The sequence below is a fragment of the Argopecten irradians genome, chromosome 11, assembly GCF_041381155.1.
Source record: "Argopecten irradians isolate NY chromosome 11, Ai_NY, whole genome shotgun sequence".
Classification (NCBI taxonomy): domain Eukaryota; kingdom Metazoa; phylum Mollusca; class Bivalvia; order Pectinida; family Pectinidae; genus Argopecten; species Argopecten irradians.
The window spans coordinates 17,627,121-17,651,993 of NC_091144.1; the positions used below are offsets into that span (position 1 = coordinate 17,627,121).

At 35.5% G+C, this 24,873-nt stretch overlaps 1 protein-coding gene across 4 annotated transcripts in view; it reads right to left on the bottom strand.

Annotated features, from left to right (window-relative positions):
* Window positions 1-24,493, bottom strand: part of LOC138334877 (E3 ubiquitin-protein ligase RNF38-like) — a 43,407-nt gene extending 18,914 nt beyond the window's left edge. Inside the window, exons 1-3 of one of the 4 annotated variants that reach the window (XM_069283698.1) lie at window positions 24,334-24,493; window positions 17,881-18,272; window positions 3,085-3,212 (exon numbers count right to left, since the gene is read on the bottom strand). In XM_069283698.1, the coding sequence (XP_069139799.1) occupies window positions 3,085-3,212; window positions 17,881-18,223 (471 nt within the window). In that variant the 5' untranslated portion in view covers window positions 18,224-18,272; window positions 24,334-24,493. Of the gene's footprint in view, window positions 1-3,084; window positions 3,216-8,168; window positions 8,518-17,880; window positions 18,273-24,333 lie in introns of those variants that run through there. The other 3 variants (XM_069283697.1, XM_069283700.1, XM_069283701.1) reach the window with 3 other exon arrangements.
* Between the last annotated feature and the right edge of the window lie 380 nt (window positions 24,494-24,873).

Sequence of the window (24,873 nt, forward strand, 5' to 3'; positions counted from 1 at the left end):
AACAATGTAATAGGTAAAGAGTATTGTTTTCGTAGAAAGACCTTGATTGCTGCTCATTGTTCACTGGAGCCAAGACCAGAACCACAGCAGACCTCATAGGGTGACACCTTATCTGCTATTATGTTGTGGCTTTCGCATCTGGTTATGTAAGTTTAAATTTAGGTTTATCCAAAATATTATTTTCATATTTGTAGGTCAATTTTCTTTATTCCTGAGGCACAAAATTGAATCTAAACATAAAATTAAAGAAAGAATAACTAATCAACAGATTACAACAAAATTATGATTATTGATCTGCACGTACCGGGGTATCGTGTAAAATTTTCAAAAACAATCTTATTCCGTTCACCAATATCATTGACTGAATTTGTTTTTCAGATCCTAATCTTATAAGGGAGGTAACTGCGTTCTGTGATGTGGACTAGAGAATGGAGATCAATACCCGACATCGAAGCCTCGTGCCATAGAAGCTAAACTACATTATTGATGCTGAACACAGGCTGTCGACCGGCAACTCTACAATATTTACTTTTTCCATCTTGAATTTCAGGCGGTGATCGGTTTAGTCCTGTGACAATACTGGCTGTCCTGCAGCCCACATCCTATGATGCAATGTCACTCAATCTAGGCCAGAGCACAATGGACAATAAATTACTTCTGACAAAAAAACAAAGGGGCCTGACGAATTCAATCTCAAATGCAAGCGACATGATCACTTCAATATCTGCATATCATTTGAGGAGCTTTTAGGTTATTTACAGTAATCCCATTGTTCTTTGTAGTTTGAATTTTACAAAAAAAGCAACCATGTCTGATCATTTCTGGTTTCATTATATAACTATAACAATATTTGTAATCTTAGTATAGATGTTTGTTTATGATCCATGAATACAAACTTTCTATAAAGAAGTCAAATTTAATCAGTAGCAATAAACAAAAGTGTGGTATAGACTAAAGTCTACTTACTGAACACTTTTCACATTTAGAAGCAAGCTTTTAAAGGGAGGGGGGATATTTCAGGGAACCCATATTTTCCAATAGCATACAGAAAGACTGTTTTACTCCTTATGTTGAGACTTAAAAAAAATATATCTTCAATCCCTTCATAGAAAATTGTAATACTGTATCTGTTTTGTAATATTTGTATAAAGAAGTTCTACTAAAACTGAAATTTAATTTAGGAGGGGATGCCGTAAAAACGTGACCTTTGAAGAATTATAAACTTTTAGTTTTATATCGTATAAAATGTTATATCCCTAAAATAATTACGCTTCAAGTGTTCATTACGCTGACTTGAGACGACATCCATGTTTTTGCCCAAATTGACGTTGTATGATGCACAGTGTGTTGAGCAGATTATGGAGCCAAAGGGCTGTCAGTGTGTCTAACTTCCTATGGCAAGGTCCCAAACAGCATGACTTTAATCAGACATTTCCTTTGTATAGCCCCCGACACATATGTTTAATTCAATCTACTTGAACTGACGACAAAACTCAATCAAGAGAAGAAAGAGCAGTATATACTTATGAGCCTTCCACTCCTAAGTAAATGCTGGATTTCTAAACAAATATTTTATTCAAACTCAGAAATTTAATTTTCCTTGAGGTTCAAATTGATGAAAAAAACAAGTTTTGGATATTGTCTAGCCTAGCCTAGAGAAAAAAAGAAGAGAATTTGTGAAATTACAACAGAAATTTGTATTGACTTGGCCTATTTATGCAAATCGAAACCCATTCACTAATTGTACTGTAACTTGTCTGATGTTGGGCTTGTCTTGAAGGTAAAATCAATGGGTATTTGTACTCAATGTAAAGGGATATCTAATATTATCAGAAATTCAAATTCATTTCATAAAAATAAGTGCACGAAAAAAAAAACCACATTAAAAATCAACAGGTTTTTTGGTCTGATACAGGTAGGCTAGCAGTATTGATCTTAATAAGAGGAGGTCCCTGGGGAAAGCCAATAGGAAAGGGGTACCTCAAGGGTAGTCTTGTACTTTAGACATGCAAGAATATTTTAACACAAAGCTTTTACTTCATCTTCACAGAATACGCTCTTGGGATTCCATAAAGGATCCTTTTTTGTTTTTTCTCTAACCAGATTATACACTAATTATTTGTACAGTCAAGCCTTGCTATACTGCCACAACGTCAACAAAACCTTGTCAAAATGTAAGCAATTGTAAACCTTATGCTTTAAAACATAGGAAAACTCTGTGAAGAATAGCTATAGTTATAACATTTAAAACAACATCAAGGTTATACTGCTTAATTTATCACGCTTAAACTGGTGTACTCAGTTTCTTCATATAAAATATAGAAAACAGAACAAAGAGGAGAGAAAACCTAATCCTAAGGGTAAAGCCCAATGATCTAAAGACAACCGTGGTACTGTATCAGGTATGACCATATAAGCTAAACTGAATAAAATAGACTATTGTGTGACATAAACACTGATAATGCTGATTCAATTTGAGTTCTACTGATCAGACTAGTACTACCGCGGAAAGCTTCCCGGGAATTGTGCGTGTGTGGATTCCCTTGCCTTCCATGGAAACAATCGTAACTGGTTATCACGGCAAAACATACTACCAAATTGATCTCCCTTTACACACTACACAGAAATCTATCTCGCACGGTGACAGTCGGCTCCACGCGTACCGATTTCCTGCTTACAAACTAACACCGTACCAGAGTGACATTCCCTGCATGTAAACACTAGATAAAGCACTACGTCAATACCATCTATATCAAATAGAATATACAGCTTGCATGATTCAGATAACGGAAAAAATGCAAACTAAAATTCAACGTGACTTTGCCTGCAAACAAATGTAAAATCAATGTGTTATAATGTATATGGCGTTCTGTAACCAACACACAAAATCAATCTGAACATGCCTAAAAGAACATGAACAAAACCCATTCTGGGCATGATCACCGGTCATATATCAGTCCAGAACAACACAAAATCAATGTGGCTTTGCCTGTGTACAGTGTGCACCAAGTCTTGTTTGATTTTGCCTCATTCTGTACGTGTGGATCGGTGATGCATGCGCAACTTGGGTAGGTGAACACCAACCTTTCTGCCCGAGTCCTCGGAGATCATTTCTACAGCGGCTGCGCATAGCTGGGCCGCGTTCTGCATTGGCTGCTGATGAAGAACGGGTTGGCGGTGATGGTAAATGTGACTGTAATTGTTCTGCAGATCTGCTGGTAACAAAATGAAAATCACCATTAACCTTCTAAAATTTCATTGAATCAATAAAATTGTGATCAATAGTTAGGTAAGGCTCACATACACACACATGTGCATACGAACATTCATACATATGTACACACAAACATATTCAATATTCATACACATACACACTTTCAAATAAATATATATTACACACAAAAAATTGTCCTTTCAAAACTGAAATATTATTCAAACATTTTATGACATATGATGAAAATCAAATTAAGAATTTTTTCCAACACAGCTTCTGAAAAAATTCATTGCAGAACAAACTAATCGGAATATACATTCCATATTTTAATTGGGCACTATTCTGAGAGCGTATTCTATGAGCCTGTGTGAAGCACCATAATGAGCCATACACCAGCTGTGAATGGCCACAGTACCTACTCTTTATTGACAGGTATCCAATCACCACTGTCATTTACAAGACCTACTTCAGTACCGTAGTCATCCCTACCAGTGCTGTCACAAAATTGTCACGAATTACCATAACAACCAGCTCTGCCAACGACCTGCTTTTATACAATACCCTCCACATCTCATTTGAATATTCAAGCAGGGCTCAATTCAAACTGAAACACCTCAAGCCAATGTTAGACTATTTCTGAAGCCTCTAGAGCACTAGTCAAAGCATGCGGCCTACACCATCTTGTTTCTCCTCCTCTCCAAAGGATTTCAAATGCTTCTTCTCCTGTAGAATAATTAGACTAGTCATGAAGGCACATCAGGCCTATGTATGAGATAAAGAAAGACTTCCTATTTCAGCTAACACACATGAACTCTCAGCAAAATAAAAACCCACTGAACTTGATTTAGTCCTAACAAGTCTGTACCAAACCTTTTGTCTATCTACAGTAAATACTTCATTCTCAATTTTGTCTAAAATATCTTTCTTCTGGCCGACACCCAACACTTTTTAAAAAAATTTGAACTTCAGGAAGCAAATTTATTACTAATTATGAATATTATGATGTCTGAGCGACTTTTTAGCACTGGTGTTTTGCCATCACTACTGACTGTAGTTGAGCCATCTGGCCACCAGTTTTCTGCCTTCATATCAATCTATCTAAACTGATAAAATGGATATGATATTAGTTCATTAATATGCATCCAGTGAATATCCTCAGGTCTAGTCCACAGAATATTTAAACTGACAAACCAGACCACACATTTATCATTGAACAAAAGCTGCTATCATACATCATACAAATTCATCTTGTGCCAGACATACACACATATGTCAAACTGTATATGTGGTATATATACATGTGGTATATGTGTGGTATATTGTGGATTGTACTTTGCCCAGAATGAAAAGCAGGTTTCCCTTAAAATTCACCAGTTTTCTTTCTGTTTTATATCAACAATGATATAAAACTGATGGTGTTCCTATGGTGATAATAGATTCTCAAATTGTCAGATTAAGGAAGCAGATGATAACCTGACATAATACCACGGAGAACAAAGATGGTTAGAATATACTCAGCATGGAAAAAAACCCTTCAAGAAATGACAAATCTATTTAATCAGCCTCAAATCAGCCATAAATTTAAGATGAATGCCACTTTCTAGTCCATTATAAGACATTAGCGATGGTGACAGTTTCCTTCATCATATAACTACAGGTAACAGTTTCTGTCACCATACAACTACAGGTAAGTTTCTGTCACCATACAACTACATGTAACAGTTTCCCTCACCATACAATTACAGGTAACAGTTTCCCTCACCATATAACTACAGGTAAGTTTCTCTCATCATACAATTACAGGTAACAGTTTCCGTCACCATACAACTACAGCTTACAGTTTCCTTCACCATACAACTACAGGTAACAGTTTCCCTTACTATACAACTACAGGTAACAGTTTCCCTTACCATACAATTACAGGCAGTTTCCCTCACCATACAATTACAGGAAACAGTTCCCCTCACCATACAACTACAGGTAACAGTTTCCCCCACCATACAACTACAGCTAATAGTTTCCATCACCATACAACTACAAGTAACAGTTTCCCTCATCATACAACTACAAGTAACAGTTTCCCTCACCATATAACTACAGGTAACAGTTTCTCTCACCATACAATTACAGGTAACAGTTTCCCTCACCATATAACTACAGGTAACAGTTTCTCTCATCATACAATTACATGTAACAGTTTTCCTCACCATATAACTACAGGTAACAGTTTCTCTCATCATACAATTACAGGTAACAGTTTCCCTCACCATATAACTACAGGTAACAGTTTCTCTCACCATACAACTACAGGTAACAGTTTCCCCCACCATACAGGGGTGTAAAAATTTATTTCAAAGCACTAGCCCAGGGCTAGTAGACACCAAAATCTCACTAGCCCGGCCTAAATATCTACTAGCCCAGCCAAAAAAAAAAAGGAAAATTTATAATACCAGTATTTTTTATACTGTATAAATTCAAATATTTTTAATTGAGTGAGTTTTTTTTATTATTTGCATCTACTTTTTTATTTAAATTCAAATAAACATTAAGAAAATCCTTAATCTGTGATATTTCTAGAACACAATTTTTTTTTTTAATTCTGAAACCGGATTCTGGATTCCCGACCTTTGACCCGGATATTAGAATAACCATAACAAATATGGCTGCCTGCTGCAGGCATGGCTTTGCTGCCGACTTTTTGAGGAATAGATTCCAGTTCTTTAACATCGTTTTTGTAACTATTAAAATTTACTGATCTCATAGTTGAGATGACTTATTTGATGGTTTGTATATTGTTTTTCTAGAACTTGTGTTGCAAATTACGTAACTTTCACATGAAATGCTATGCATCACTATATTCACTGTGGTGATCGGGAGGTCTACAATCGTAAATAAATTATACTACATGACTTTATATTAAGATTTAAAGTTAGATACGAATATTACATAGAATTGCAATGTTTTAAAGTGTTATTATGACTTAATATTGATGTTTTTCGTTTTGAAATATCTTTGAAAAAAGTCACTAGCCCCGGGCTAGTATGGCTAAAATTTCCACTAGCCCAAGCTGAAAATTTGGTAGCCCCGGGCGTCGGGCTAGTGGATTTTTACACCCCTGCCATACAACTACAGCTAACAGTTTCCCTCACCATACAACTACAGGTAACAGTTTCCCTCATCATACAACTACAAGTAACAGTTTCCCTCATCATACAACTACAGGTAACAGTTTCTCTCACCATACAATTACAGGTAACAGTTTCCCTCACCATACAACTACAGGTAACAGTTTCTCTCATCATACAATTACAGGTAACAGTTTCCGTCACCATACAACTACAGGTAACAGTTTCCCCCACCATACAACTGCAGGTAACAGTTTCTCTCATCATACAATTACAGGTAACAGTTTCCGTCACCATACAACTACAGGTAACAGTTTCCCCCACCATACAACTGCAGGTAACAGTTTCTCTCATCATACAATTACAGGTAACAGTTTCCGTCACCATACAACTACGGGTAACAGTTTCCCTCACCATACAACTACTACAGGTAACAGTTTCCCTCCCCATACAACTACAGCTAACGGATTCCCTTTCCATACAACTATAGCTACAGCTAACAGTTTCCCTCACCATACACCTACAGGTAACAGTTTCTCTCATCATACAATTACAGGTAACAGTTTCTCTCATCATACAACTACAGGTAACAGTTTCTCTCATCATACAATTACAGGTAACAGTTTCTCTCATCATACAACTATAGCTAACAGTTTCCCTCACCATACAACTACAGGTAACAGTTTCTCTCATCATGCAATTACAGGTAACAGTTTCTGTCACCATACAATTATAGGTAACAGTTTCTCTCATCATACAATTACAGGTAACAGTTTCTCTCATCATACAATTACAGGTAACAGTTTCTCTCATCATACAATTACAGGTAACAGTTTCCGTCACCATACAAATACGGGTAACAGTTTCCCTCACCATACAACTACAGGTAACAGTTTCCCTCACCATACAATTACAGGTAACAGTTTCTCTCATCATACACTTACAGGTAACAGTTTCCGCCACCATACAACTATGGGTAACAGTTTCCCCCACCATACAACTGCAGGTAACAGTTTCTCTCATCATACAATTACAGGTAACAGTTTCTCTCACCATACAATTACAGGTAACAGTTTCCATCACCATACAACTACAGGTAACAGTTTCCCTCACCATACAATAACAGGTAACAGTTTCTCTCATCATACAATTACAGGTAACAGTTTCCGTCACCATACAACTACGGGTAACAGTTTCCCTCACCATACAACTACAGCTAACAGATTCCCTTGCCATACAACTACAGCTAACAGTTTCCCTTGCCATACAACTACAGCTTACAGTTTCCCTCACCATACAACTACAGCTAACAGTTTCCCTTGCCATACAACTACAGCTTACAGTTTCCCTCACCATACAACTACAGCTAACAGTATACCAATGAACTGACAAATTGGAACATAAGACCTACAAAACTGATCCGTGCTTTTTTCACTTTTTTTTTCTATTGAATATAATGTTTCAATACTGAATTATTCTATCTCAATTTTTTGTTTTCACATTGGTAGACCATTGGAGCAAATAAACATTATCCAAATAGAAAAGTATAGTATAAATTAGTAAAAAAGTTCTTTGTGTCAGGAAACCAGAAAAAAAGTGGTAAAGAATGTTAAAAATGAAATATTGAAACATCAGCTGACAACTTTCAGTTTGAAAAACACAAGAAAATGAAAACAGTGTTTAGGAGATAAGAAGAAGAATTTAAAAGAAATATCCAAGTTGAAATTGAATGGACAAATAGGATAAATTCTGTTCCACATTTGATGATATGTCAAACTGGCAATACTACCTGTAAGGTTTTAGATCTCGAAAATCTCTCAATACTTTACCTTGTTGGTAAGTCTTTGATTGATGTAAATCCACAGGACGAGGTAAAACCACTATAGGATCCATTCTGGGTTATATGTTATTTGGTAGAACACATGTATAGAACTCCGATAAATGGAACTATGTCCAACAGAACTGCGACAAACCAAACGGAATTGTGTTAACCTCAAAATGTCAAATCTTTTTATCTGAGGAATAATTGAAAGACTCGCCTACGTTTTAGAATAAAAACAAAAGCAAAATGGAAACAGAAATAGGAAGTACGACTGATCAGAGTTTACGAGTCTGTAGTAATTCATAGTATGACTAGGTCACACAACCAAACACATGGTCTGAGTCAACTAGAGCACACCGCCGCCTACGTAAGGCTTCTCAGTACGTAGGAAATCTTTTGTAAACAAGCACACGCTACCCTGTATATGTGTAAACAACACACACTCGCACATTGTACACACCAACAAAGGCATTCCTCCATACCTGGACAGGCAGCTAATTACCGCACCCTCCAATTTTACAATGTGTACATTCTGTACCTGTATGCAGATATTTCAAATTTCCTTTTAATTTCAAACTTCATCAATACCCCTCTGCCTTATTATAACAAATTGTGACTTCACAGCCATATAAAAATGCCAGTCTATATTCATGGTACATATATATATACATTTTGTACACATGCTTAATACACAGGCTTGTTAACCAAACTGTGAAACCTTACTCGTATACAGCAGAAAAACTAAAATAAGATGAATTATTTACATTTTAACCTTAACTAGATGTACAGATCTGAATACGAAATATATAAGTTGAGTATAAAAGTTGTATAGGTAGCGGTACTTGTACTGAATAACCATTGAAGCGTGAACCTTTAAAATTGTATGTGCTCCCCACCGATGACTATGATTCACTCTAGTACTACGTCTAAAGGTGTGTGGGGGTTTACCAGGGAGGGGATGGGCAGGGTCAACGAGGAAACAGGGAAACAGCTTAGATCTGTTACGTACACATTTTAAGTAGGTCAACTGTGATGACAATTCTGACTGTCATATTTAAATGTTATGCAGTCAGGACTACTAGATAGGTCATGGAATTTTTATTATATATATACGTTTATATAGCGATATATACAGCATACGTCACAAACAGCAAAGTTTTACACGAAACTAAACCCGTAACAACTTTATAATGTCAGTGTAGACCATTCTATTTTATATCAGTTTTATACCATAAAAGGTTGGTGTGTATGAAGTATTGAACTACTAACAGTCAAATATTACATCTTGATCACATAATTCTGTTTAGTTCTATACACTAATGGTAAGGTTACTTTCATACTTTTTTTAAAGTAGAATTTATCAATTTTCACAAAAATTCTATAAAAATATTAAAACTTAAATATTTATTTTACATCCTTTCTGCATAAGAGCTTTATATAAAATAAATTTCCTTAAATCTTTTATTAAATAATTCAAATATTCAATATTTTCGATGTTTTTGTCTGTATTTTATATTTTACATTATACTGTACAACAAACTGATTATGTTCAGCCCAAGGATAGAACAGCTCCCTGAAAATTGTAATTTGAACCTTGGATGACTTTACCAGGACAGTGTGATATAAAAAATGAGTGTTGCTAACCAAGTCCACGTGAACAGCTGGCTGTATCCTACTGGCTTTCTACTTGGCCAGCATTTCAAGAGGACCTATCTCTTCTGAAGGAAAAAATTTATCACAAGTGGTTCGCTGTGAACATGTAAAATTCATATGACCCAGTGGCTGTTCATCAAGCTCTGCTGGCATGAAAACGATATTCGCCGACACTGGGAACTCTTCAGCGGCAAACAAAGGAGGCAGAAAACCAGAGGTCTTATCCTCGGGAATCTACCAGATAATGGAAGGCCAACTATCGCCAGCATTTCCAGACAGCCGAGTTCCCTCCCAGTCCGATAGAATGTCGTTTAAATCTAGACACTGAAGCCCCTAATATTTCCTCACTAGATTGGGGAGGAGACCTTCAGGGCTGGGAAAGATCAGTCACTGTATATATCTAATGACCATCCTTCTTTTATCAATTCTTATAATTTCAATTTTTGCCCATTCAATTTGTTTTTATAAATGTATACTTCTGAAAATCAAGCCCACAAAATGTTCATATTAAAATTGTTTTTATCTTACAATGGGAATAATTAAGTTGTCAATAACTTTGGAAAACCCTATCTAATAAATGGGGGAAAAATTGAAAAATCTTCTGAATCTCCATAAAAAAGAAAACTTATAGCAGAAAAAAGCAGATTCTAAATTAGACAAACCTTTATCAAATGAAAGTTTAAGGAGGAAAAAAGATAGAATAAATAATTTGATAGAGTTACACTGTGAACTCAAGTTCTAAATTACAGGCAGCGATAGGGTCTAACATTCTGAGGAGAAATAGGTTGATAAAATTGAGCTGCCTCCCATTTTAACCCTGGCACATAAGTTAGTAGATCAGAACAGACATACAAGCCAAGCTCTATCTCGTCTTCTACATGTCTGGTTAGCTTAACATCCAGCACTGACACAAAGAGCCCCAGTATTTCACAAGCTCATTCTCGCCATCCAATTGTCTGGTTAGCTTAACATCCAACAATGACAAAAAAAGGACTCCAGTCTATTGAGCTCATTCTCACCTTCAAATTATCTGGTTAGCTTAACATCCAACAATGACAAACAAAGGGCTCTAGTATTATGAGCTCAATCTCACTTTCAAATTGTCTGGTTAGCTTAACATCCAACAATGACAAACAAAAGGCTCCAGTCTAATGAGCTCATTTTCGCCTTCAAATTGTCTGGTTAGCTTAACATCCAACAATGACAAACAAAGGGCTCCAGTCTAATGAGCTCATTTTCGCCTTCAAATTGTCTGGTTAGCTTAACATCCAACAATGACAAACAAAGGGCTCCAGTCTAATGAGCTCAATCTCACTTTCAAATTGTCTGGTTAGCTTAACATCCAACAATGACAAACAAAGGGCTCCAGTCTAATGAGCTCATTCTCGCCTTCAAATTGTCTGGTTAGCTTAACATCCAACAATGACAAACACAGGGCTCCAGTCTAATGAGCTCATTCTCACCTTCAAATTGTCTGGTTAGCTTAACATCCAACAATGACAAACAAAGGGCTCCAGTATTATGAGCTCAATCTCACTTTCAAATTGTCTGGTTAGCTTAACATCCAACAATGACAAACAAAGGGCTCTAGTATTATGAGCTCAATCTCATTTTCAAATTGTCTGGTTAGCTTAACATCCAACAATGACAAACAAAGGGCTCCAGTCTAATGAGCTCATTTTCGCCTTCAAATTGTCTGGTTAGCTTAACATCCAACAATGACAAACAAAGGACTCTAGTATTATGAGCTCAATCTCACTTTCAAATTGTCTGGTTAGCTTAACATCCAACAATGACAAACAAAAGGCTCCAGTCTTATGAGCTCATTCTCACCTTCAAATTGTCTGGTTAGCTTAACATCCAACAATGACAAACAAAGGGCTCCAGTCTTATGAGCATATTCTACCTTCACCTTCAAATTGTCTGGTTAGCTTAACATCCAACAATGACAAACAAAAGGTCTCGCTATGTTTTCTAATGTCTGGTTAGTAACAACAATGAGCAAACAAAGGGCTCTAGTATTATGAGCTCAATCTCACTTTCAAATTGTCTGGTTAGCTTAACATCCAACAATGACAAACAAAGGGCTCCAGTCTAATGAGCTCATTTTCGCCTTCAAATTGTCTGGTTAGCTTAACATCCAAAAATGACAAACAAAGGGCTCCAGTCTAATGAGCTCAATCTCACTTTCAAATTGTCTGGTTAGCTTAACATCCAACAATGACAAACAAAGGGTTCCAGTCTAATGAGCTCTTTCTCGCCTTCAAATTGTCTGGTTAGCTTAACATCCAACTATGACAAACAAAGGGCTCCAGTCTAATGAGCTCTATCTCACCTTCAAATTGTCTGGTTAGCTTATGTCCAACAAATGACACTCAATATGAGCTTCCAGACTTAACTGAGCTCTGCCTGCCTTCAAATTGTCTGGTTAGCTTACAGTCTCTCTGGCTAACTTACATCTATACAAACACTATAAATATATGGTTTAACAAGAAGTCAAATTTCAGTATCTTATACCTTTTAATGATAATTAGTATCTCTTTCATAAGTTCTTTGAAGACAGATCAGATCCCCATGACAATCCGAGTCTTATATCAATTAAGTAAATCAATCACTGAATCATGTCCTGTCTGTGTTGATGTATCACAGGTAGTTCTAAAGCTACAATGTGTGTTATCCATTCATTAACATTATGTCATTAACGACAGGTATTAAGTCTATGTTAGGGGATTCTCTATGTACAGGAAGTGTCTTGAACTTCTACCACTAGTCCTGAAGCTCCTACCTCTGTGTAACAGGTTCTAGTCATAAGCAGAGCTATTTTGTGGTGCAGATATTTCATGCCATTTTTTTATCTCCTGAATTTCCAACTTCCTTAAATGAAAAATTCAATAAATAGGATATGGGACAGTAGACTATACATTTCTTAACCCAGATAACTTAAGACTTGCTTACTACCAACAAAATTGTCAAGTTTTGAAACTTTTTATACACAGGCGATTCCATATCTTTATTTCCTTATATTTGTAGTTCTATACAACTAAATGATGAAATTACTTAAAACATTGACTTTTATTTCATAATGTAAGAATTCCATGGAAGTGGATGTGTCGCCTACACAGCATCACAAAAAATAGTTATTTACAGTTGAAAATATTGTTAATAATTAGGTGAAGTTATCAAGTCCCGTAACTCTTGTAAATATTGATGGATTTTGACCAGTATCAAACCACTGCGAGATCTTTTCATATAAAGCAATATACCAAATTTGGTTGAAATCAGACAATAAATACTAAAATTATCAAGCGGAAACCATGGATTTATCTGTTTTGATGATTTTAAAGTCCCATAACTCTTGCAAATATTGATGGATTTTGAACATATCAATTTAAAGTTAACCATTTCCTGGACGACGCAGATGTAGACGTAGTGATACCTAAATGTCTCCTTTGTGTTGCAGGCGACACAAAAAACAGCTTACAAATGGTGAATTTGACTTGATATCCTGGCTAGACTGGTCTGGAGAGGAATGTGATGGTGTACACCTGAAGCCTGTACCTGATTGTGTATACTGCCTGGTACAGGTCTGGTTAGAAGATATATACACACACCTGTATGCCAGACCAGTATACCAACATATATACAACCTGTACAAAACATGTAACTACACAGCCAGACTAGTACTATACCAACATATATATATACAGTCTGCATTAAATATATGAAACTATATCATATACCCACACGTACTGTCTGTGCATTTTTTTATATTAACTATCCTATGTCCCCATTTCACTGCCTCCCATTACAAGCCTATCTAGTTTTTTCAGCTAGCAGGCCTATCTGTGTCAGAGGTGCCACTTCCTGAAGGCCACAGATTGACCTAAATCCTGATCTGGCCTCAAATGGCCCTCGGAGGAGACAGATATTTTTAGTTTTTCACCTTTATAGACAGCTTATATAAAGTTATATAATATCCAGATAGGATTATAAGGCCCCTGGATTAACTCTGGTATGTATTATAGTTACACAGTCTACACACAATAGTCACTTTGTCATGAGATTCTTTAACAGTATAAAAGATTTACGCATACAAGTTATAACCCACCAAGGACCTTAACCCACTCCTTCATTACCATTTCACTAGGCTGGTGTATTACCAACATCAGACAATGCAATCAACCTGCGATATAATACAGAATTGCAATACATACATACTGGTATGAATGTATAATCCAAACTTTATGAAATATCCCTGGACTTCTGAGACACTATGCAATAATTCAAAACTTACCAGCAGTGATATCAATCATCTATAGGCTTATTATGAAAAACATGAAAAAAATTAAGGTTTCATATAAATTTCAGTATCACATGAAAACGAAAAATGAAAGCCTACATAATATTTAGGTCACACAATCAAAGAAACGTGGGGTAATCTCCTACACAAAGCCCTGGCCCTATTGCATTTAGTTGTACAACACATCAGAAGCCAGTGACAACATCAGGGGGAAATTAGAAAAAATGCTCAGGATCTGTGGTGGTGTTGAGATCAGGATTGACAAAGTCTGTTCAGTGAAATGGCTTCGGAAATGATCGGGGACAGAAGAAAGAAGCATTCTCACCAACGGCAAAGGAATACATTTTCTTCTCTATTGATTTTCTTGACATTTGCACCAAAACGTCGTCAACGTTTCAAGGAGCCATTTTAAGATTCTTGATTCACTTGCCAATTTGAAATCAAACATTTAGATACCCAGTAATGCTTCAAGCTTTAATGACACAAATTTATCATATAATAATCCCACATCTGAAGCATCTAAAAACTGTGTCACTTTTATATTGTTTTTAATGCTTAAAAATGTTTTCAGAAAGTCATTGTAAAATAATATATTCACATGATTAGTTTCATATGGACTTTGATCTAAATCTGATCACAGTATTACAGTATATTTGTATGATGACCGACATCTGAACAACTACAACACACTGATTATAGACAGACTACCAGATACCAGTATTTATGTGCCTACAAACAATGACTATGATATCAGCAACCAATTATATCAAACAGGATATCTTTTTTTTTTAATTGACACAAATCAAATATTATTAAATTCAAGATAAAATGAACACCATTATCTCAATAAGTTTCATTTTATTCGATTTTATTTATCATAATTAGAACACCATTAGGTTTTGATAAATTTTACATTACTTGTATTATTTTTTTCAATAATTACATGCACAATTAAATCTCTGATCAGAAAAAAAATTGCTAAAACAATCTCAATTATTTATTGAAACCAAAAATTAATGAAAGTGTTTAAGATGTAAGCTAAGATCCCAGTTTTTTCCTAAACCATCTAGAACTTTGTACTGCAAGCACCTTCAGCTTTCAGTGATCAGTTGCATTGTGGGTAAAAGCTATGGTTACCAGGGTAACCAGCTGAGAGAGTGACAACAAGTCAATACTTGAGCCACCAGCACCCAGCCTAGAAAATAATTCCACTTTGGATAGAATTCCCTTTACAATTTTACATCCCCAGAAATCTAACACTGATTGACGAACAGCCTGAACATTATAAAAAGTAAATGGTGCTTTTCAGGAAGAACAATATCATGGACAATACATGATACAAAAGATAAAACAGTTTTAATCTACATACATAATACATGTATATTTGGTATATGACCTGCACTACAAGTTATTACGAAGCATTATCAAACTGGGACAACTTAATATTCAAGTCAATTATTGTAAACAACCTTATTTTCGTGGCGACATTATTTTACGTTTTCATGTGTAATGACTGTTTTATGACAGCAATCAATATCAAAAAGTTATAATGACATGTACATGTTGATGAAATACTTTTGCTGTTTTATTTTCATGAATACTAATCATCTATAGCTACGAAAAACTTAAGTGGCTTACAACTTAACAGAAGACCTAACTAGAGGCCATATAGGTCACAGACTCAATAATGATATGGAATCCAGTTGACCATAAGGCATTAACTATTTTTTAGCAATCATTATAATTAATAATTTCCATAAATATAATTGGGCAAAACAAAAGTAATATCTGCACATGGGCATATGATTCCAAATTAAACCAAAGAGATTTCATTTTGAGAAAACAAAACCATCCTCTGGAGAGCTTGAGTCTATTGTGTGTTCAGCAAGGTCAATATCCTGAAATACATGTACCAATATAAACAAAGTACCAATAAAAACATTTCGTCTTAAGACACATGTGTTGAAATTTAAAATATGACAATTGACAATTGTACTATTATTTAAGTCAAGTTATAATATGTAAGAGTCAAAATGTGAAAATAAGGGCCATTACACTCAGTATCAATATCTCAAAGTTACAATACATCCTGAACTATGATCTTATAAAGGACTTGTCAGTGTAATGGTAGCTAGATGGCAATGGTAAGAAAAGGCCAGCAACTTTCAGGTTTCCAAAAAGATACAAATAAGTTTATAGATCTATGAATTTCACATTCATTCATTCAAACAAGAGGAAAATAAAGTAATAGTTTGGAGATAAATTTCACATTCCAAAACATGTACCCACATGAATGTTTTGAGCACAGATGCATACAGCTGGCAGAAAGCAATCTTTCCAAGTTTAAGTATGGCCTTGGTTTGAAAATAAATGGAAAATTGAAAATCTTCAGATACACAAGCATGGTCACTTGCACCTAAAAATATTCATTTGCCATGGAATAAAGAATTCATTTAAATTCTTTCAATATGATTCTGCTTTAAGTACAATTACAAATTGTAGCAATTAAACTAGATAATCCTGATCATTTTTTTAACTTTCCACAAGAAGATGTGGGCAAAATATATCACAATACAAGATGAGAGCCAATGTCTGTTCTGTGTGTTTCAAATTTGCTTCACGTCTGAAGGAGAGTGCCAAGTTATAAAATTAAATAAAATCAAGTATCCAGACGATGTATTGTTTACACAGAATGCTGGTAATGATTATATACAACATTGTTTTCTCTTCTTAAGTTAAACAAGACAAACTTCTCTCTAAAGTAGTGTTCAAAGCTCTGAAACATCTTTTCTCGCAAGAATTCCACACCCAGCTCACACTCTTAATTAAGGCACCATTACACCAACTGAAGTCAAAATGTATACCATCTCACACAATCACAAGCTACAGATATTTTTAACCAAATTTTCCTAAAATTCTTTTCAACTCACAATAACCAACTATATAACAACTAGTAATAACAACTTGAAACATTTAAAAACACACACAATAGATTAATAGAACTCTCAGTCTCTGTGAGCAGTATACTGTGTATTAGAACAAATTATGAACATCATATTTTTTGTTGCAAAAAAACAAATACAGTGTGATACATATTGTGATTTTGAATGTTTGGTGTAGACTTTGGAAAATTTACACACAAATTGATGATAAACGATACCCAGAAAGAGGTCTTTTGTACAGCAAATACACATTGAACAAAAACTACTAGTACTGTCAGTTGACATTTTGTACATGGGTTTCTGTTTCTCATTTAATCCTCAGCTAGTGTTTTAGCAGTACAGCATGTCAAACCACCATATTGAATTTGAGATATAATACAGAAGTTAAAACTATGAAAAAGAGACTTCATTGCGTTTAAACATATGTAGTAAATAGCAGATAACAGTAGATATCACAGAAGTTATAAAATTTCACAACAAATTGAATTACAGTTATACCAACCAAGATAGAATTTTTTCACAAAAAATTAAGATTTTTTTGCAACACTGTATCTATTTCACCTTTCACGCACAATACAATAGATATTTCCTAACTTAATTGCCATTATTGGCAAGAAGCATTAAAGCCAACATATTATGAAATTTTATCAACTAGAAAACTTTGATTGATGTACCCATGGACAATGGAACATAAAAAGACCACTTTCATTTGTATGAAATTTACAAATGATTTGAAAAATAAATACAAAATAAATATTCGTGCAAAACAATAACCAAACAAACAAAGAAAAGAGAAACGAAAACCAATAAAACAAAATGCTCACCTTGCAATCCTCTTCTCCTTGTTGTTTCTCTCAAATCATAAAATGGAGGACTTCTACGGGGTTCTGTTACAGTTGGGCTTAAATTCGGACTTAAATTGATTATCGGCGGGCTAAGTGTACTGAAAAATCCTGCTGTTCTGTCGGGATTGGAATTGGCTTGCCTTGCTATTTGCCCTAAGTCTGTTACATAGGCAGTAGCATTGCGACCAATGAAGTTCTCAGTATTGGTCACCAAGGCTGTTGGGGAGATCTGACCAGTCACATGACATCCAGGAGATTTGGGGAGAAGGTGGTGGTAATGTTGGTATATTTGTGCATCTTTCTGGGTTGCTGCTACGGGCATTCTACGGTAGTGTCCAATTGGCTCTTCAGTTTCTCTCTTCTTTGCACATCTTCAACAGAAAAAAAAAATCAAAATTTTGACTTCATTTCAACTTATTTGTCAACATCAATCGTCAGACCTCAATTATTACTGATGTATACTCTAATTGACATTACTAAATAGCAATGAATAAGTATACACCCTGTCTAAATGTTTGCTGCAAATGAACTTATAAGGATGACAATGGTACCAAAGATAGGTAGTAATAGATCTAGAGCACAACATCCATAGATATACAATTTTAAGTCATATAATGTGTTCTTTTGGAAATCAAAAATACTGTTTTGTGCAAAAATTGCACACTTTTTTATACAGTAATTACAAGTAAAAAATTGGGATGTGGACTATATGTAGATACAAGCAGTGCAGAATAGGAGAATAGTTTTACCACTGTACATAGTGATTCTTTTAACGACCTTCTCATATTTTATTCAAATGTAGACATTTTATCTACTAGCAAGATGGATGAACTTCAGGAACTTGTAGAAAAATCATTACCCAGTATAATCCTACTCACTGAAATCCACCAAAAAAATAAGATATTACCTCTGGACAACAGTTTTTTATAAAATACCTGGATTTAGATGCTTCACCAACAACAGTGAAGGACGTGGAGTAGCCATTTATATCTCGGAACAAATGACTGTCCAGCAAGTAAAATTTACAACAACCTTTGAAGAGTACCTAGCTGTTGAACTCAAGTTGAGTAATGGTGACAAGCTACTTATTGTGAATATCTACCGTAGCCCCAACAGCACAGCTGAGAATTTCAGCTACCTAACAAACTTAATGAGAGAAATGTCAACTAGAAACGCAAAACACATTCTGATCACTGGAGATTTCAACTTTCCTGAAATAAATTGGACTGACTGGACAACATGTACGTCAGAAAACCATATATCTACTCGTTTCTTGGAGTGTGTTCGAGACACTTTTTTATACCAACATATCCATAAGCCTACCAGATATAGGGAAGGTCAAAATCCATCTATACTGGATCTAGTTTTTAGCAACGATGAACAGATTGTCAACGATGTTAACTATCTTCCAAGTATCGGAAGGAGTGACCATATTTTATTGTCTTTTAAACTGAGTGTATCACATAGTGATAATCATACTAAACAGGAGAGGAGGAATTATCACAAAGGGCATTACGACGCTATACGCGAAGAACTAACCTCTGTCAACTGGCTAAACATCATTCAAGTTGAGGACATGTCAACGACCCAAGCATGGAATGTTCTTGTTGAAACCATAACTAAACTAATTGAAGATAAAATACCCGTGAACAAGACATCCCCAGTTAGGAAGCGTTGGAAGCCCCATCTTGACAACGAAGCCAAGCAGTCCATCCGACAAAAAAGGCGGAAGTGGGTCCGATACCTTCATTGTAAAACAGAAAGTAACTTTAAAGTGTATCAGAGAGCCAGGAACACTGCAACACGACAGATCCGACGTTCACACTATTAGAAGTTATGAAAAGAAACTAGTGCAAGACATCAAAGATAACAGCAAGCTCTTTTGGAAATATGTCGGAGAAAAAACACGAACAGGAATGTCTATAACCAACGTGGTAAAAGCGGATGGTACACACACCACTAACCACTATGAAACCGCCAATGAGCTGAATAACTACTTTGGATCAGTCTTTAACCCACCAGAAAGTGAAGATCCACCACACTTCCAAATGAGACCATATCAAACAGAACTTCATGATATCGAATTCGACAGGAGTTTAATTGAAAAAACTATAAAGAAATTGAACCCTAATAAATCTCCAGGGCCTGACGTCTTTCATCCTAAACTTCTTGTTGAAACTTCAAATGAAATATCACAACCCTTGGAAATCATATTCAGGAAATCTTTAGACGAAGGGAAAATTCCAGACGAATGGCGAATTGCAAATGTGACTCCTTTATACAAGAGTGGAAACCACAACAAAGTGGAGAACTACCGTCCAATAAGTCTGACTTCAATCCCAGGCAAAATTCTCCAAAGAATCATTAGGGACAAACTCGTAATTCATATGGACGAGAACCATCTCTTCACAGAACATCAACATGGCTTTAGATCTGGTAAATCGTGTACTACCAACCTATTGGAGGTCCTTGAACATTGGGCAGAAGCCATAGATAAAGGGAGTAATGTCGACGCTATTTATATTGACTTCAGTAAAGCTTTTGATAAAGTCCCTCACAAACATCTACTTAAAAAACTAAAGGGTTACGGTATCACTGGAAAAGTACTGAAGTGGATAGAAGACTTCCTATCCAATCTACAGCAACGAGTTGTTATTCATGGTGAAACTTCTGGACTAGTAGATGTGACCAGTGGTGTACCACAAGGTAGTGTCTTAGGTCCTGTTCTATTTCTGATATATATCAATGACCTGCCCGAAGTTGTCCAACATAGCACCATAAAATTATTTGCTGACGACTCTAAAATTTTTAGAAACAATAACAACCCCACCAAGTCTCAAGAACTTCAAGCAGACATAGACAGTGTAGTCATTTGGACTAGAGACTGGAAAATGGCCTTGAACACTAAAAAATGCAAACACCTCAATATAGGCAATCTAGAACAAGACACGCATTATTCCTTCCCACAAAGTGAACAAATAGAGAAGGTACAGTGTGAGAAAGATTTAGGTGTACTTTTCGACAACAAACTTAAATTTAGTCAGCATGTTAGTCAAGCAGTTAATAAAGGAAATCGCATACTGGGTCTAATATTCAGGACATTTGTCTATATAGATATAACTATGTTCTTAACCCTGTACAAAAGCCTAATTAGACCTAACTTAGAATATGCAACCCAGGTTTGGTCTCCACTGCTAAAAAAAGATCAGATCGCTCTCGAAAACGTCCAACGTAGAGCCACTAAAAGAGTTCACTCTATTGAAAATTTACCATACCATTCAAGACTTAAAAAGTTGGGACTTCCCACCTTAGAATATAGACGTAAAAGGAACGATGTGATCGAAGTCTATAAAATTCTGAATGGTATAGATAAACTAGATAAAGATAAGCTATTTACAATGTCTTCAGCTAATACTAGAGGTAATAGTTTAAAACTCTTTAAGAAACAGAGCAGGACTAAAGTCACACAAAGTATATTTAGTCGGCGAGTGGTAGATTCATGGAACTCCCTTCCCAACTTCGTAGTAGAAGCCCCTACTCTGAACTCGTTTAAAAACCGACTGAACACTCACTGGAATTCAGTACCATGCAAGTTTTACCCCAGTTTTTATATGGCACAACCGGACAACTATTTAGTAAATGAACAAAACGCGCCACAACTAGCTGGAACCAGCTAACTACGGTGTCTTACAAGTAAAAAATTGGGATGTGGACTATATGTAGATACAAGTAAAGTCAGAAAGGCCATGTATCCTTGCATATTATAGAGTTGTCTACCTTAGCGGGTAGGTATTAAATGTGACGTCATGCGTTTTGAAGCATCACATCATACTTTTCAGGGAAAACAATGTGAACTGCGCTCATCAAATAATGTGTAACAATCGATACCTACCTGCAAGGAAGGTGATTCTGTAATATGCAAAAATGGAATATAATCCAAGAGTATAAAGAAATATTCAAAAAGTGAACTATTTAAGTAGCTCATCAGAAAATGTTGGTTTATAAAGTACAAAGTGACTTTGATGAAATATCATATAAAAGCAGGAAAACATTGTTCTTAATTACAATGTTTAGAAATCATTTGAATATGAGGTTTATAGCTAGCTAATCAATTTTGCAATACCGATATTGTATTAAGTTTTGCAGATTTATGAGGATATAATTATGGCATTTGATTCAGTGACATACAGTGTATGATAAATTGTTTCTCTTTGGCTATTTACCCTTTCAAATTTGGTCATCTGCTATTGACCTCTTTGAATTTGGATATCATTTCAAATATTAGTTATTTATAGTATTTCAACTATTCTGATTCAGGCAGATTTTTTACCGAGGAATGGATGGGAGTGTTTGCTAATACAGGGGTTTTGAGACCACAGACGACGTGGGTAAATTTACTATTTACCGTCAATTAGTCCCACCTTCCGGTGATTATGACGTCGTCATTTGACATGAATTTTTTTTTATGTTATGTCATAATCATCGAAAGATGGGACTAATCGTAAATAGTACTTTATCCACATCGTTTTTGGATCTTGAAACTGCCGTATTGTAATTACATACAAAAATGATACATTATAAAAACAAGAGGCCCAAGGGCCTTAACGGTCATCTGACTACCTTAGCAATAATCATATAGGAAATTTATCAGATATAGTGTCATGGTAGCCATCTTCGATTTGGGATAAAGCGGAGATGTAACACACTTTGTCGGGACCACGTCAGGATCATTTCATGCAAGTTTCAGCCAAATAACTCCTGTAGAACTTGAGAAAAAGTTCCAAATGTGTTTTCAAGATGACGGTTGTGGTGGCCATCTTGGATTTCAGATCTACACGAAAAATAACAACACTTTGTCGGGACCATGTTAGGATCATTTCATGTAAGTTTCAGCCAAATCGCATCGGTAGAACTTAAAAAGTTCAAAATGTGTTTTCAAGTTGGCGGCTGTGGCGGCCACCTTGGATTTCGGATCGACCCGAAAAATAACAACACTTTGTTGGGACCATGTCAGGATCATTTCATGCAAATTTCAGTCAAATTGCACTGATAGAACTTGAGAAGAAGTTCAAAATGTGTTTTCAAAATGACGGCTGTGACGGCCATCTTGGATTTCGGATTGACCCGAAAAATAACAACCCTTTGTCAGGATCATTTCATGCAAGTTTCAGCTATATCACACTGGTAGAACTTGAGAAGAAGTTCAAAATGTGAAAAGTGAACGCACAGCGCACTGCGGATGTTTACATTGGCATGCTTACATTTTTTTCATTTTTTTAGTAAATAGTAATTTCATTGTATGAATAATAAATGATAGAAATTGGATTAACCTTTTTATTTTTCCAAACTTAGTTTAACTATTATAATGGGGAGCACATATGTATTTGTTGGAGACATGTGTATGTTGGGGACATATTATTTGTTGGAGACATGTGTGTTTAATTTGTTCAGTTTAAGGAATCTGTTACGGATTGTTCGCCAATGCAAATCAATAAACCCACACCTGTCGCACTCCTCTAAATGCCGATATCTTTTTGAATATTTAAAGCAAAACAATTTTGATCTTAGTTTAAGAAAATCGAAACAGAATTTGAAATCTAAGTCTGTTTGGGAAAATCTACATTACACTTGCTGATTTACTGTATGTATATATGTCTTGAGTGGCAGATATGTGTCACTTTAGCATTATATGCCTAACATGCATGCGTGTTTGAGGAGGGGGGGGTATCAGTTTTTGTATTGAAAAATTAATAAATGAGGCTTTTTAGGGGAAGTATTTTCACACATATGTCAATGTGTATGATTTCTCATAATAAAACAATGTGGATATTGAAATATGAATATCAAGTACCACTGGTATCATTGTCAAAATTACACATGTATAAGCTGACACAGGGTTATTGATTTTTTTAACCTCAGTAGATCTAGCACATGTTTAATTTGACAGCGACACACACTAGTAAACAAATATAGATATGCACAAGTGTACGAAAATACTAGTGCAGTAAAAACAAAGCACAAGTATTTTCGGAGTATAGTGTATATTTTAGGTACAAACTTAGTCACGAGGCAACATATACCAGGCGGGTTGGGCCGAGTAAATAGATTACTAGTGCAAGCTAACGCTAGCACGATTGATTCACACACACTGGCACAGTGCTCGGACAACACAGAATACCTCACCGATTTATTGTTGCAGAAGCTTAAGCTAAAGTAAACAGAAATATATTTATACAACAATAATTTATAAAATTTCCATTCAGAATAAAAAGCCTAGACAACGCACATTCTAGATAGTGACTTGTGTAGCTACGTAGCATATTGGCTTAGTTGGGTTGGCCGTATTTTGTTGTAGGCAATCAACATGGGATCACACGAAATGGTTGCGTTGCTCGGACAACTTTAGAGTACGTTTATAAGTTATATACTCACCCAAAATAAGGTCTATCGATTAAAACTTGCAGATAAATCCTTTCAACATAGGAACGTGCTGGTTCGTGATGAACAAAAGTACGAATGACACAGTTTGCAACAATTTCTGAGTGTATTCTGAACCGATAATCAAATCAAGGATTCCCCGCCTACGTTGTGACGTCATATCCGAAAGGAAATACCTCCCTTTAACGGAGTTTACCGAATATACCCGAGTTTTGTCGTATGCAAATTTGATATATTTCATTTCTTTTATGTTTCGATCGAAAATAAAATCTCATATTGATTTAGGAAGGATATTCAATTCAACGCTCAAATCAAAACTTATATAAATTTAAAGATCGAAATGAATTTTTCAAAACAAATGAAATCATCATCACGTTATTCTATAAATAGATTTGAGATCATCTCTATGATTGGCTAGATGAAGCAACGTGACAGGTGCGTGCAAATTTCATTGGTTCACACCACGACCTTGAGTTGTTGTCATTGACAGGAGCTATGTAGCGAGCAGGAAGAGAAGAAGGAGTTGGAGAGCAG